This window comes from Etheostoma spectabile, chromosome 3, assembly GCF_008692095.1.
Source record: "Etheostoma spectabile isolate EspeVRDwgs_2016 chromosome 3, UIUC_Espe_1.0, whole genome shotgun sequence".
Taxonomy (NCBI): Eukaryota; Metazoa; Chordata; class Actinopteri; order Perciformes; family Percidae; genus Etheostoma; species Etheostoma spectabile.
The window spans coordinates 20,962,716-20,979,837 of NC_045735.1; the positions used below are offsets into that span (position 1 = coordinate 20,962,716).

The 17,122-nt window shown below is 39.0% G+C and overlaps 1 protein-coding gene and 1 long non-coding RNA gene across 13 annotated transcripts in view; one reads left to right on the forward strand and one right to left on the reverse strand.

Moving 5' to 3' along the window:
- The window catches only part of robo2 (roundabout, axon guidance receptor, homolog 2 (Drosophila)), a 357,891-nt gene that overhangs the window by 5,762 nt on the left and 335,007 nt on the right, over positions 1-17,122 (forward strand). For 11 of the 12 annotated variants that reach the window (XM_032502179.1, XM_032502213.1, XM_032502256.1 and 8 more), the window contains exons 2-3: positions 711-867; positions 3,488-3,619. In XM_032502179.1, the coding sequence (XP_032358070.1) occupies positions 711-867; positions 3,488-3,619 (289 nt within the window). The remainder of the gene's footprint in view (positions 1-710; positions 868-3,487; positions 3,620-17,122) is intronic. The other variant, XM_032502187.1, reaches the window with a different exon arrangement.
- On the reverse strand, positions 117-16,274 carry LOC116671689 (uncharacterized). The gene is made up of 3 exons (XR_004327329.1): positions 16,150-16,274; positions 15,211-15,215; positions 117-126 (listed from the first exon to the last, which is right to left on the reverse strand). It is a non-coding gene; the product is annotated as an uncharacterized LOC116671689 (long non-coding RNA).

Sequence of the window (17,122 nt, forward strand, 5' to 3'; positions counted from 1 at the left end):
TCAGAGGCACTAAATGACTACACTCAGTTTTGAAAATAAGATTCAGATTGTTTTACTTCTCATTTCATTTAGTGCAGTTTTTAAAAGAAAGGACTGACTTTTCACCGAAACTACTTAGTAGTTTACCTATAAGCCATTTTAAGGGACACCCTGCAGCCAAATAGAATCATGTTTTCACCTAGACCTAGATATATCGGTCCAACTCAGTCTAGCTCCAGATCTTTGTTCGTTTGGTGTTATTACTACTACTTTACTGTCTTTTTTTTTTGGCAGTGGCATGTAACATCTATCCTGTTCTTATCCATGGATTTTTTCCATGATATCTTTGTTTACCTGCATCTTATTGTGAATTTCAAATGTATCTGTACATTGAAAAGGCTGTAGGGTACGCTGTCTAGTGCTTAAATAAGATCCTACATGGATTGATTTAAGTGCACAGCAGCCCGGCTTGTGATTTGAAGCTCAAAAGCTGAAATGCAGCAAATGAATAGAAAAGGAAACCACAGTACTGGGGGAAAGTGAAATCAAATTAGTTTCACTCTGCGATTTTTACCCCGTGCACATTGGCGTACCAAGAATGCTGCTCCTGACAATCTGCATTATCAAAGCAATCTGTCTCTTTTTTCCTTTTCTTCTCATTCCCAACCATTGGTTTTTCTCTCCTTTTTTTTTTCTTTTTCCCCTCATTTTCCCTCCCTCTATCTTTGCAGATGGGCTGTTTGGCCGGTGAAAGGGAAGAGAGCTGTGCCAGTGTTGAGTGTACAGCGAAGGGCAAAGAGAAGAAACTCAGTCAGGCAACAGTGGGAGCTGGACTCGTTGGTGGGATATCCAGCAGAAAGGCAACCCGGAGGTGCAGATACAGTACAGGTACTACACGTGTGTGTGTTTGGGGGATGGGGCTGTAAAGTAGTCGTATGTAACTAGATTACGAGTTCTTCATGATTTGTTATTAGAATAATGTTAGCCTTTCCCATGCGGTATATTTAAGACTGACTATTCTGAGACCTTAGATTTTTACTTACTTAACATATTTTTGAAGTTAGTTACAAACAGAGGAATTTATGTGGACAAAGTGTCAGCTGTCTTCATTTTTTAAAGTAAATCATTATGCACTTTTTTATTAAGTTTATTGAGCATGTTATATGAATGACATTGATTTTAGGCTTGAAGATTTTTCTGATTAGTTTTTTTCCCTCTGACTATTCAGTGTATTAGCTGGATGGTTTTCAGCTCTTGTTTAATAGTCAGCTGTGAGTGTATAAATCATAAATAATTAAAATTGCTGCAGAAAAGGGAAAACCTAACCATTTCTTTTATTATACATATAGAGCAGATGAGTACATGATGCAAAATGTACTATATGCTCTCAATTCAATGTTTTGGCAGTTCTACATGAGTTGATCGAGTGTGATTGGTGTACCCTAGGTGTAACAATACAAACGATTCAATAAACGCTAGCTGAAAGGTAACAGTGTCTACACAGAAGGCATAGTGTAAGCAGCAGCACATTAGCAGAGCAGTAACTTCAGTCCTCTGTTTGTCTACACACGATGCATTCAGACAAAAGGTTGCGTGTAGGTCACCCATGTTTTGGCAGCACTGAGAGCCCAACACACAATCACTGTTGTTACTTATGTAAAACGGTCAAGAATAGATTTAAAATATATTATAGGCCAAAAATGTGGTGACGCATAAATAGCGCTAGTGAAAGGCGAGGCGTTTGGCGGGCCTATGAAGACAGCTGGATTAATTTGAAATAGAAACTTTTCTTACTGCACATGAGACAGAGGACTTAAATGCCTCTTGTGCAGACACGCCATAAGTTGATAGTGGGATTGAGATTTATCTTGGAGGGGTGGTGGTCCAGCATCAACATCACACCGGTCACACTTCATATTGCTCCAAGACCTTGTTTGGAATCCAGTTACAAAATTCAATTCAATTCAATTTTATTTATAGTATCAATTCATAACAAGAGTTATCTCAAGACACTTTACAGATAGACCACACTCCAGAATTTACAAGGACCCAACAGTTCTAGTGGTTTCCTCCAGAGCAAGCAACAGTGCGACAGTGGCGAGGAAAAACTTCCAAAATGCACTTATAATTGTGTACATGTACATTTTTTCAGCTCTCAAATACATAATAGGTCTTTTTACCCCCCCCAATCCAATCAGTAGCGAGTGACGTACAGTATCAAACACACAACATTTTTTTTTCAGTCAACAAATTTGATTGTTTTCCACGTAGTTTGAAGAAAGAAGAAATAATTTAAGTTGTTAATCTGGATAGTCTACTATCAATCTATACAGCTGTGTCAATCTCTGTTGCTATTGTTTTGGCCTGGTGACATAACTACACTAGAATTTAAATCCTATTTGGAACTTTGAAAAAATAGGATATATGCAAGCGCAGTGTAAGGAAGTATCACTTTTACTGCAACACCCAGACATAATCACAACCACACACAGAATTTGATGTTCAGAATGCAGAACCTGATAATTGCAGTATATCGATTTGAGGTTTTAATACCATTAAATGTTCAATACTCATTTATTTACCACCGTTGGTGGCAGTATGCTGCTAGACTAAGATTTCGTGGATGAGATGTTATGGTTGGTGATCAAACATAATTCCAGTTGTTTGCATATTGTTTTTTGTATTTGGAGGCACATAAAATTGGTTTTATTTACATGTCCATTGATGCAGTGGTGCCAAATAATTAATCTCTTTCCTGGGTGTCAAGATGTGAATATAAATGAGTGCGTAAAAGTGTAGGCCTATTGATTTCATTCTTCCTTTGGAAGCCTGTTCCTTTAAAAATGTCAGGGTGAATGATTGCACTTAGTAAACATATTGTGCATCAGTAGTTATAGTGACTGGATGGAGCTTTTTGCTCACGCATCTTGTGTCAGTTGTTTGCCATTCCTAAAGATCACTTTGGAACTCATTAAGTATGTTTAGTAGTAATACCAAACAAATTATTTATGTAGTTGGTTTTAGTTTTTGGCCAAACTATCCTCACTTACCAAATATTAAAGATCTGTGTAAAAGCTAATCTGTCACTGATTGATCAAAACTGCTTTAATATTAAATTTGTGTACATTATTTTTTAGTTGCTTATGTTTTTATTTGCTTGATTGTTGAAGAAATAATGATGATATGACAATACAATACATTTTTGTCTTGAATGCGTGTTTAGAGATGTGTTAGAAGCAGAATCTAATAATTGTTGGTCAGTGAATGGGTTATGTATTAATAGCTGTGGTACTTTGACTGCAGACTAATATTTTGTGCTTAACAGTTGGTGAATTAAATATGAATGTGCCAGAGGATTTTCTTTTGTGTTTGCCCTCATGAGCCCAGTAGTCTAATTTTCTTATTTTTTCAGACCATGAGCCTTTTCCCCAACTACATCAATACATGCTCAAATAAAGTGAGAATGTTTGTCAAGCTTGTTTCTCACTGTATATCCATTTTACCTCAGTATCCAATAGGGCCATGGCCACAAGGAGCCATAGCAGGGGGGTATTCAAAGCATCACCAGTGGGTGTGCCTTCTTCCGCCATCCAGCTCCTTCTAATTCTCTGTGGTCTCTTACTGGATGCCCAGGGTCAAGGTAAGATCACATATTTGTTACTGTTTCTTCTTGGCCTGGTTGCAAAACAGAGAGCATGCATAGGGAAAGGGTTAATGCCAAGATAAATTATAGGACTATAATGTTCTTTATTGCTCCCACACGTTAAACTAAATGAAAATAATATTTAAACAGATACAGTAAATGAACCCTGTGCATACTGTGTGAAACACAGCACGACACAAAGAAACAACAGTATTATGCAGAATGAGACTATTTAGCAAACAGGACTGAGTAAAATAGTTTAATAATTGCAATTGTTAAATGTGCAAAAGTACAATATTTTAGGTAGGTAGTAAGATATCCGATTGTGGACCAGAATTAATCCTCATATCCTACAGAGACAAGGCCACTATGTCCTCTACTGTCAAAGCACTCCACTGGCTTCCATCCCTCCCTGTGACTGGTTTTTATTTATAGCATGGCAGGGATTGGTACACTAACAAGTGACGAGTGCTCAAAATATGCACACAAGAACGCACATGCAGCACACCAGTGCCAACTTTCAGGGGTGGTAAGGGGCAGCAACAAGGTTAATGCACGAGAATTGGGAGCAGTGTATCAACTCTTATAAAATGTCTCTGATAATGGGCCTCAGCTGTGGCATATGCCAGGGTGAAACGTGTAGGAGGACAGGATACAACAAATGCCAAGCCAAGAGAAGATAAGAGCCATCCTTAGAAACAAAAATCCAACATTTACCTGGCATTTCACATTACGTTTCTCTCAGCTGCTTTTTGTGTTAGATAAGTATAGAGAACTACTTTCACTTGTGCTAAAGGTTAAAGTTACACTTATTAAGGTCCCACATCTCTTGGCCTTCTAGTTTGAAACTTGATAATTGTTTTCTTGTCTTGCACTTGTAGCTGTAAATCACAGGCTTAAGATAAGCGTAAAGAGTATTAATGTAGATGTTGCATGTTACTGAGGATAAATATTTTAATGTGTTTGCCAGTAGTACTGTAATTGCAAGGAAAATCCCTTTTTTACATTTTCTGTTGTCAATGCTAGGGCTGGCGGTCAATTATTTCCATCTCTCAAACTCTCTGGGAGGAATTGCAATGTAGTAAACTGTAATGTGATGTTCCTCATTTTCAAAAGCTGAACAGCTGTTTCCTTTTTCAGTTGATTCATATGTAATTCATCAATGTCTTTATAGTAGTTTGTATTTTGTTGAATCATTTAGCTATCCATTTATTTACAAACCATTTACCCATCAGTTTGCTCATTCCACATGCAATTATATAAGATTAGGTGAACTGCTGACTTTAACTACTCAGCGTACCTCTGGTAGTGGATAGAAATTAATGTGGCCAACTACAACTCAGGTTAGGGCTGCACAATTAATCGAATTTTAATCGCGATCACGATTTTGACTTCCCACGATCAAATTTGCGTGATCAAGCGTTTTTTTTTTTTTTTAAAGCGTCATTTCATAGAACACTCCGGGTTTTTTGCAAAGCCCATCTACTGCTACTACCGTCTGATCATGAGCCAGTCAGAGTAGTTCCCTGCACCCCGTGCAGCTTAGTTTCTAGATGGAGACAGTCCCAGAGGACAGAGTAACGGGAGGAAAACTCAACAGATAGCAGTTGGTTACGTCGGTCTTAAGGTTTACCAGTTTACCAGTAAACGCAACATTTTGTCCCGTCTGTTGTTTTTCAGACAACAGCAGTGACCAGTGCTAGTCGGTGATAGTAGCGTCTGTTTGCAGTTAGCTAGTAGCGTCTGTTAGCTTGTTGCGTCTGTTAGCTGTTCGCTCCTCTAGGACGCACCGGTGCTAGTAGCGTCTGTTAGCTAGTAGCGTCTGTTAGCTGTTAGCTCCTCTAGGACGCACCGGTGCTAGTAGCGTCTGTTAGCTGTTAGCTCCTCTAGGACGCACCGGTGCTAATGTCCTCGCATCCGCTGCAATGGTATATATATGGATATGGTTTAATTTTGCATTAAATTACCCATTTCGTCTGTAAAGCCGTGCTTGTGTGTGATCTTTCCTCTACTCACTCTCCTCTTAATCTCCGTGCAGCCCAGCCACACAGCGCCGGTCCACACTTCTGACATTTGTCCACAGTTTTAATTTTTTTATTAACACAGCTGTGTATTGTTAAATATGAGGGGCACACCTGTATTTGTACCAGTGTTTTCGTGGTAACTCTGCTATTGCGTCCGCCACGGCGAAGAACACAGAAGAAGTTACTGAATGCAACTAACTTCAGTTGGTGCTGCTGGACCTGGAACAAAGATGTGACCCATGGCCAGAATATCATAGTTCATAAAAATGCAGCCCATTGACGATACAGACATTTCATACACACGCCGTGTGTTTGCGCCTTTCGACCCGTGCTGGACCCGTTCATAATGATCAGCCGTCTCTCTGTGAGTAGCGTCCATCACACTCCCTCTCGCAGTTATAAATAGCCTATGTGACGACAAAATTTGTTTTGGTAAAATCAACAAATAATCGTGAGAATAATCGCGATCAAAATTTTGATCAAAATAATCGTGATTATCATTTTGGCCATAATCGTGCAGCCCTAGTTTCATGTGTCATGTAGCTCTCCACAAGCAGAAAAAAAGAGCTTAAAACTCAACTTGCGATGTGATCTAGTGATCTGGACTGGAAGGAAAACTCTGGGGTGTGTCGCGATTCTGCCTTCTCAAAGAACAACACAGGTTGTGGATCAGAGTGTCATGCTTTTGGTTTTATATTGCATATCATTACAGCCCACAAACCTGTGTTGTGCTGGTATACACACGCGCGCACGCACGCACGCACGCACGCAATCTCAATCTGAAACTCATCTCACCTACTTGCAATGGCTGGGTTAAATCAGATCAATCAACTCATCAGGCTAACTACACACACTATCAACTGACACAGACTATCAGCTAAAACATAACAAATGGCTGCAGGAAATGCATAATCAAATTTAGTCTTTACTATTTATTGCAGCTCTGACTGTGGTAATTCTGTGCTTAATTAAACACTGATGACACCAAAAGGTCCTCATTCCTACCACAAAAAGAGAGATGAGAGAAGACCTTAATTGTGAATCTATGTAACAATTTCTCTCCACATCATGAGTTTTTGGTTTGAACTATTTCTCTAACACTCTATTAAGCACTTGTTTTTTTGTTTTCCTTAAATTTTATTGGTACAACACGTTGGTACAAGTTTAAAGTCTACCCATTTTCCTATCAGTCCAGCCACCCCCCCTCCCAAATGCCCAACAACTCATCCCATGAGTAAAATTTAAGCAAAAACATGTATAGCAAAATAGCAATACTAAACAGCTGAAAAATAATGAAGTCCAAAAATAACACACACACACACAGCATTACAAGACTTTTTTCAATGAGCCAACTTATTCAGGAGGGAGAACAGAGACTGTTAACGTAGGAAATAAAAGGCTGCCACCTTTTTTAGAAATCCCCCCTCTGAGAACAAAGTTGATTTTCTCTAGGTTTAGAAACAAGATCATGTCTTTCTGCCAGGAGGCGTAAGAAGAGAGAGAGAGAGGGGGATGTTAACAATTTCCAAGCCAGGAGTAGGGGAGAGGCGGGACAGTTGAAACACTTTTCAATTAAACGTAATTTACAAAGCGGTCGTATCGCACTAAAAAGCATACAGTATATATACAATGCATACAATACAGTTGCATTTTCAGCTTTGGACAAAACCGTTCAGGAGTTATTGCAGCAAAAGTGGGACGTGCGTAATGTTTCATCTGTCCCTCCTGGACGGGGCGAATGAAACAGCATGCGGGGATGAATGAAACCTACAGTTTAAGCCACATAAACTTCCCACAATTTTAATATTTTACTGTATATCATGGATGGTACTTCCAAAAGGTGTTATTATAGATAGATTGTTGCAGGACTACGCGTCTTTGTGAATGTCTGTTAATAACTAATTGCCGTCATCCTGAATCGCGTATGAAGCTGTTATTGAAATATCATGCACTGTGGATCATTGTGCTATTTTTATAGCTAGAACAGTAAGTTTTTCTATTTATATCATGTTTCTATTGTGGAAAATGTCATTTCACTAGGTTTTTACATGGGTTATACCACTGGTCATCCAAAAAAACGCCCCCAACCCGTCAGTCTCCATAGGATAACATGGGAAAACTCGACCCCCCTACCTGGTGGGCTCAAATATATTTTCATCATTCTAAAACTCTCTTTCCCAAACAGAGTGCTGCAGTGTATTTACTGATGTACCACCGGTGTATCCACTTTATCTCTAACATTAACTCAAGTCAGAACTATATGCTACTCTGAACACTAAGAACGTGGCAGAGGGAAAAAAAGAATGTTACTCCAAAAATAACTTAGTGATCAAAGTTAACAATGAAGGCTGTAACATTACCCAATGAAGAGGGGAGGTGGGAAACAGTGGAAAGTAGTCCGTATTACTTACATATTGACCAAGTTCACTGGAATAAAAAAAGTCCCATTTTTTTATACCCCAGTTAAACTGAAAAGCACACTCCTTGTCCTTGTAGTAAAACAATAACAGCCCTGGGTCTAGCATTGTTTCCAACTGCGGCTTTCCCTCTCCCCAGCCTGTGAGCGCGGTCCAGTACGAGCGATGAGGGAAATAAGTCGCCACTGAAAAGATCGAAAACAAAAATGTTGATGAATTTTACGGGATCTGAGCCTTACATACTCTCTGGGATGTCAATCACTCTCAAGCTGGGTTTAAGTGAGCGATTCTCCTGGTCATTCACTTTGTCAGCCAGCTGAACGTCCTCCTTTTTCAGTTTCCACAGGTGACCTCCAATTCCACGACTCCGTCATTGTAGTCGGATAACCCAGTCTTGACAGCAGTCATTCGTTGACTGTGAGATTCCAAGTTGGATTGTATTGCACACAGAGCCAGAGTGGTGTCAACCACTGCCTTCATATCGATGAGTAGCGCAGAGCGGAAATTCTCCAAATCACTAGGCAGCTCCGTGCTAACTTTATCTGGAGATCCCGTTGAGCGGTTAGCAGCAGTAGCAGCAGGTGTAATAGCTAGGATGCTCGCAGTTATTAAGTTTTTTTTTTTTTTACATTTTGTTGTATCTCTTTGATTTTCCTGCATAATGCAAGGCGTAATGCAACAGTTGTCACTTAATCTTAAAGTTGCTATGCAAGGTTAACGGTCACTCATCAAATAACTGAAATAATTGGCAAATGTGCGGGAGCCACTTTCTTCTCAACAACTCCGTCTCCATGCTAAACCGGAGGTCCCCACTCGGTTTGTTTGATTTCTAGACTAAACAGTCATACAACTCTCATACATCTAATGTATGAGAGTTAAGGTATAAGTTAATTCTGCCAAGTCAGGGTTTCTAATTGAACAATCAATGTGAATGATATGCAAGTAATTTCTCAGATAGTCTGGACAACCCTGGGTACAGCACTGTATGCACTTCAGCTGCTTGTAATGTGCCAAAAGACAACTCTGCTTTATTAGCAGCTGTGGAAGCCTGCCAACCTCATGCCACCTTGCAGACTGATTTTGTTATTACCTAGAATAAATGGATATTGAATCAGTGAGTAACATAGTGCCTTGGCTATGAAGACACTAATGTATTTATATCTAGTGTGAGAAAGTACAATTTGACAGCTAAGCTGATTCTATTAGGTGTGTTGTTGTACATTTACACAATGAGAAGTGCCCAAACCTGCAAGTAAAAACATTGAGAGACTCATTACACTGGCAGTAGGCATGTTTTTTCAACCCCTTTTTGTATTATTTGCCATATTCTGTTTGTGTTAAATCTAATATAATAAAACATGAAACTGTCACTTTATATGAAGCCCATATCTATAATGCACAAACCCTATCTTAATTAAAGCCTCATAAGAGCTGCTACAAACTTTCTTCATGCATTATGATATGTAACATCCATCTAGTTGATCTTGACACGTGGGCCAATGTTCAAAACCATGAGAGAGCATGGCAGACATTCAAAGTGTATTGTAGTGGGACAGAGGAAACAGAACTTGTGGAAAAACATCTGTAATAATTGAATGGGAGTCCTTGCTCATTTGGCACAACCCACAGGCACCACTTTCTGGAGGGGATCATAAATTACAAAATACAAAAAGTATGATTAATAAGTCTAATAACCTTGCTTACCTGACTCACTGACTATCTCAATGCTTCTACAGTCAAACATATTTATGGAGATATGTTGCTGTATTACTGTTGACCTCTGACACAGTAGTGCTGGGTGAATATATACAGTATACTGGTTTTAATTTCTTGTATAGTATGAATTTTTCATAGACAGACATGTTTTGTATGAATACATACCATGGCACACAATAATTTGTAACATTAATAATTGTATATTTGAAAAATTACACCATCAAAATGCATTTTTCATTTTATTTTCGTATATACTTCTAATCATAGAATAAGCCAAACCTATAATAAGGCCCAGTCATGCAAGAACAATTTATAACAGTGACATGCAGTAAAACTGCCAGCATCTTAAAAAATACCGTGATAAATGTATGTGGTCATACCGCCCAGTACTACTGTCTTTATTAGGGATGCACCAATCCAAGTTTTTCTCTTCCCAATACTGATTCCAGTTCCTAAACTCCAATGTCTGGCAATACAGAGAATGGCCAGGTGTCTGGTATATATTGATAAATAAGGTAATATAATGTACCAGGGACTTATTTATTCATGTAACCAATAGCAAAAACCCATAATTATAAAATGCCATTGGTGCAAATATTGTTTAATGTGGATTGGTAAAATCTGGCTGATACACAATCCATTTAATAGGTTCAGTATAATTGGCTGGTTGGATTGTTGCATCACTAGTTATTAAATACAGAGTAAAAACAACAAATGGAAAAATATTTTTTTTACTTATAAACTATGACAAAAAGATTAGTATTCCTCCATACGCATGCTACTGTTTTTATGGGTGGCTGTGGCTCAGTGGAATAAGAACAATCCATTTACTAATTTGCCTTTAATTTATAGACAAAGAGCTGTTATTAAGGCAGTTTAGGCAGACAAGGGATGCTGTGTGTTTATAATATTTTACATCAGCCACTATTTCCCTTTTTCAAAGCATATAAATTGTTTTATAAGATGGCATCTTTTGGGAATATGCTTAGCCATAAAGGGCATGTCCACATGTCTCATCACACTAGATGGCAGTGTTGCTTTGTTTAAAGCAGTACTTCACCTTACATTTGTAGTTGAGAACAGTTCAGTGTCAAAGGACATAGGCATGAATGAATGAATTAATAAGTACTATACATTGACTACAATATTCTCCCATTGATTAAATCTGTTCCTAGTCTGTTTGTGCCATGAAGGGGGTTTGTAGATTTTAAAATACTTTTTATTACTTATATTGATAGGATTTATATAACAAAACATTTCTGTGAATAAGAGCCATCATCATCATCATTGTTTAGAGAGTGGCGCTTTTTGTGTTATCCAGACCTGCAGTGCATCTTTTTTTTAATGAAATTGTGCAGCCAAAGTCATCTAAGTGTCATTAGGCCAAAGTAGTTGTTTTCAATTTGGGGAAAAAAAGCCTGCGACACAGCAGGGTGCAGCTCCATTACAACAAAAATGACTTCAGAAAACCATCTTTTGAGAAACACCATTTAGGGTGTTCATTTAAGATGCCTGATTGCACTTGCTTATTTTGATGACCTTAATGTCACTGAGCCAAAAGACATCATGCTGGAAAGGTTTTTGTGGCTGTGTTTATTTTAGAATACTATGGCTGTTGCTGCTGTGCTTATTATCTGCTTTGCTCTGATTTACCAGTCCATAGGGTCATGAAATATTACAAAGGACCATAAAAGCCATGGCACATCTACCGCCCAGTATAGAATAAGGGGAGTGAAGTCCCAGTGGACTGTCACAGTCAAAGCCTCTGACTCCCAACACACAGCAAGGCCTATTAAGTCTAACTATCTGGCTTTATGCTCCAGTAGCAGAACCTATTACTGTGTCAATAATGTTTATTCAATTTTACAGGAGAAAAATTATATATATATACACACATATATATATATATATATACACACCGCAAATTTCTGCGTCACAGCATGAAGTTTGAAATATTTGGCACTTAGCAGACAGGAAACGTCTAACAAAAGTTGCTTTTTGGACAATGTAGGATCTAGCATCTTTAATGCTTGACTAGTACTAGCTAATAAACGTCAGGATAACTCAGCGTCTGCTGCTTTAATCATTCTTTTTTTTAATTAACGTGTCTCGGAAGCATCCCAACTTTGTGACTTTAGTTTAGTGTTTTGCTGGAGTACTCCTGTGCTGACCTCTTGTCCATGTTGGCTTGCATGTCCATTGGGATTGAAATTTCAGTCTATCATTGGCTCACCACAAGGTCTATTTAGTAGTTGTCCTTCTCCTCATCTTCTTCAGCAGATAAGCTTGTTCAGTTTGGTTGATAAAATCATTTTATTTTTTAGATGCATTTAGATTTCTTTTTCACAAAATGCCCAAAGTGTTTTAAGGAAAACTAAAAGAATAGTTTACAGTTAAGATTTTTTTAAGTTAACTAAAACACAGCTATAATAGAACATGTTCCTGTGGGTTGACCTGCCTTGAGGCAAGAGTAAAAGCTTCAGAGGAAAAGGTCCAGTGCACCCTGTCATCTTACACAATGACCCCTGCATTGTGTGCTCTTGTGTAATGCCCTTTCTCCCATGAGAGATCCCAGATCGCATTGTCTCCTGATCCTGTTGCTTAAATAGCTGTGGACTCAGGATTTAGGCATATCACTGCATGCCCTTGGAGAGTCATTAAGTCATAAAGGAGATTTGTTTGATTTTTGAAATGAGACCTAGTGCCGGTACTTGCACCAGGTGATGATGTCTATGCATATGAGGTTGTTTTTTCGTGTGCGCACCAGTGTGATTATAAATTTAGCTGTGCTGCCGGAGTGGGAAGAATCCAGATGTCCTCGAAGTATATGTCCTCTGAACGTGATTCTGTTGTGGTAATGGGTGGGGCTGTGGACTGGGTTCCTTCTTTGGTGGTAGCATTGACACTGTTCTTCAAAATGACATCTGAGGGAGGGACCTCTCACCAAATGCATCACAGTCCCATCAAGTGTTGCAGTCTTCCCAGATTAATGGGGCTGAGAGCTGATTATGCAGGGCTGTACATCATGTCTGAACTGCCTGCTGCTCTCCCTCCCTGTCAATGATACACACTCATATATCCTATCCTTCCATGAAAAAAGCAGAGACTGGCATTGTCTCCTTCAACAAGACAGACTCCCATGGTTTACCCCCAGACCTTAACAATATGATGTGGTTGAGCAGTTTGTCATTTATCTCTGGATAAAGTACAAGTTTGGTGAAACATCCCCACTATCCTGAATACTGTAGTTACTTGTATCTTTCTTCTGGCTTTTGTCCATACACATACAAACACATACAGTACATATTAATGAAGATGTTGAGACAGTGTACAGAGGGAGCATGTTTGAAGAGTCATCTGTGGAATATACTTGAACAAACAATATTTTAAATGGTCTGTGTGGCAGACTTGTAGTATTAATCTATGACAGACAGTCAGACTGTAAAGTTTAAAGTGTAAATAAATGGATTGCAACTGTTAATATACAGGTATTTTACAACTCTAAAGACCTTAGTTGCTGAGTTGGGCTACCTGCATGTGTAAATTACCTCTGTCGCCGCACCCTGTGAGCCCAGCCCCGTGTGGGGGATGGATTAATCTTCCCAGCACATTATTGAATGTGTTCCCTTGCTTGGGAGCAGCCGATAAATTGTGCTTGTCACAATTGCCCTGCACCTGCTCTCCATAGCCTCGGAATTTCTAACAAAGCATCACATTTCTGAAAACAGCACTCAGGGCTATAAAAAAATAGTCACAACATGGATAGAAAATGCCTGAGGGGGAGGTGGACTGGGGAGGGGGATAAACATCGGAAAGAGAGATATATTGGCCTAGTTGTTGCTTAACATTATATACTATGCCTCATGCTGTGCATCAGTTTTTAAATCAAATTATTTTGAGATCGCCACTTTTCTAAAAAGTGGATTACAGTAGAAGAATAAACTAAAAAAATCTTTTGGTGCATAGAAAATGATCCTTGCACAAACACGTAGTGGTCACTTAATTAGATAGACCTAAACAATGTATGCAATCTATTTTTATAATGCAATATATTCAGAGGTGTTTCTAATATCCTGTCCCTTCATTTGTTAAAAGAGAGAACAAAATGGTAGAATTTGACAGGTGTGCCTAATAAAGTGTCTATTGAGTATAGAAAAGAACATGCAGATATAACAGTTTCCCATCTTAGCAAACTATTATACAATGCAATATGAAATTAGGGCTGGGCAGTAAAGCTACATCACCCAGCCCTAATAAAAACAGCTCTGGTAACTCATACAGCACATTACAAATTTAATTTTGTGTTTGCCTACAAAGCTGCTTCTGAAATGTGGGAAAACATGGTGCCCTAGTAAGACATATTTGTCTGTGTCATAAAGTCCATTATCAGTTTTGTTCAATAATGCCTTCTTAGCACTGATGTTTTGTGTTAGCAACTTATGCCATATGTATTACATTTTTACATTTAAAATTAGTCTTTGCTGTCTTTTTAGCAACATTGTTAAATCCGAACCTCTAAGATTAAATCTGTCACAGAGCTTTAGATAAGGATTTTATTACAAATAATGTATTTAACCAGCTCTCTTGTCCAGAGTGTCTGTGATGTATTCTTCTTCAGACACTTCAGTATGACTTTTGGTTGTTGATGACACTGAATATTACTGACTCCTATATACAGTGGGAATTGCAACTGTAATGGCTACACATGATTCAGGTTGACGTGAAATCCCAGACTATTATCAGGTATGAACAGCAGAATTAGCAAGCCAGCTCAATCTGATACATATAAATACACATCAACTATGAATATTTCACATTTGGAAACACACAACAGAATCAATGGGCTCCCTTTACTTCCTTTGCACTTCTCAACGTTTATAACAGCTCTTGCAACTTTATTTTTTTCAATCAGTCTCCCTGCACCCTTTTCATGCAATTATATTCATCCAAATCAATATTCTGTACACTCCATTGAACTCAGTAAAGGCTATTGAGTTAATGAAAATCTTGTAATTCTTTCCCCCTGGTTGCTCTCTTTGTTTAGTTGCTGCTGGATTCAGAAACATTGTTATACAGAACATACCATATAGTATACAGCTAAATGGATGTTTGAGCATAAAATGCCACTGAATGTCCATCTATGACATCTTAGCTTTTTTAGTTTTACCAATAGGGGGAGCTTGCACACTTGCCATCACCTGTGTTCTTCATAAGTCTTTCGTCATGCTTCTTTATTCATGCCCCGCCATTACCAAGAGTCTTTGTTTTACTCTCCATCTTAAAAGTTCATATGCTGTATATTTTCATAGCCTTAGTTTGTCGCATTACTTGTAAATGTTTTAGCAGTGATTAGTTGCTTTATTTTGAAGTCACTGAAAATATTGTTTTTCCTGAACAAGACCATTGACACCAGTTAAATGAATTTCACTACATCTCCTACTCCATCTTCACCCTTGTCATTCCTGTCTCTTTGTTTTCACTCACTCACTTCTCACTCTGTCTCTGTTTTCTCCGCCAACCACCACCCACCCCCACTCCCCACACTGGCTGCGCTCGTGCAGTTTCATCCCCAGAGGTGAAGAGCAGCCTCCTATAATTACCCAAGTGTCTGTGAAATGAATCATTGGGCGGCTGATTGAGCTGCATGATGGGAAACATTCATCCTGAGTAGTACGACTGAGTGTTCTCAGCCCTCCACCCCATCTCTCTGCTGATGCCCAGGGCTGGCACGTGTGCATACTCAATGCCACTGCTGAGAGAGACAGGGTGTGGTCTGCAACCGCTGCATGCTTTTAGCAGAAACCATGACGGCAGGGAAATGTAGTAATCATGAACTCTTACATGAAAAAACACCTGGATTACTCCTCCTACAGTGGTAGCAAATAAAAATGTATAAACCCTACCATGAGAATGGCACACCTTTGTTGCTGTTGCAGCGTATTTGTGCTGCAGCTTGGCATATGCATGTGCACAATGTCCGTAGGAGGCACTCAACTTACACACAGTTTTGCACAGGTAAACAGAGCACATCACTGTGGTTTGGGATGTGATGTCACGTCACGCTGCATTGAGATCGTATAGACACAGTCAGTGCCATCAAATAGCCCATATGTAAAAAAATAAAACTGAACCACACAGTGAGCCCTGTGATCATGTTTTATGATGGTTATATGCTTTTGTATCACACAGCTATGAAAAATATACTGTACTGCTTGCAAAAGGAGGGGAAGGTCGCCTCTCCTTCCTTCAGTGGCTCAGAATTTCATGATGGGTGTGGAACAATTACCAGTATACAAGGAAATAGAAGAGACAAGCTGTTAAAATGTATAAGCTACCCGCAAAAATTGAACCTTGTGGCACCTCATGGTACAACATGACATCATGACTTTACATAAACATACGCGCCCACTTTCTTAAGCCAACTGGCGTGTTATCTGTACGGATTTTGAGCTACTGTATACATGTATGTCTACGCTATATACAGCCGACGTAAATATACACGCCACTTGGCGTTTTATTGCCACTTGAGTTTGGGAAACATGACTCGCGGGACATGAAGGAAACACAACACGCGGACACGATACCCGGTCTCATGGGTGAGAGTCCTGCATTTTACCCATCCACCACCCCGACCAACCTCCCTACGCGTTTTTTTCGCCCTTTCATACTACCCGCTATGGCGTAAATTCACATGCAATCGCAAGTTAATGTAAGTCAATAGAGGCCAAACAGTGTTGATAAACACGCTAAAAATTGAGTATGCGTCTCAACATGCCAATAATGGCATACGAAGTGGCGTGTCATACATATGCCAATTCATGAGCTCAGTCTGTCATAGTAAGTGCTAGCTTTGCTCAGAGTCAGCATTGGTTTTCACAAACAGGTTTGTGTATAAAAGCTGCAAATATCTTGGTAATACTTTGATAACTGTGGAAGAACAGAGTTTGTTAGTTTATTATTATTATTTTGTGCATACAAACAGAATAACAACATGTCCACAGATAGAATATGGACACCACTATGTGTACGACTGCTTTAGGAAGACACAAATACAATTGTATGTTACTACAGCTTTCACAACTGTTGATACACGGAGCAGCCATGTTGGATTTTTAGCTTGGGGTACTCGTAGTTGTCCGAGTTCTGAGCTCGAAAATTTTGACCTTGCTCAAAAAATCTATGTTCCGAGTACAAATGGAACACACTATTAGCCAGCAGTCATTGTAAGCCGCAACCTCGTTGGGTAGCTGCAACCAAGCTGTGATGTTGAAGTTAACACTTTTAATTGCTACCAATGTATAACTAATGATTGCTTTTGTAAATTGTATGATTGTTCACATTTG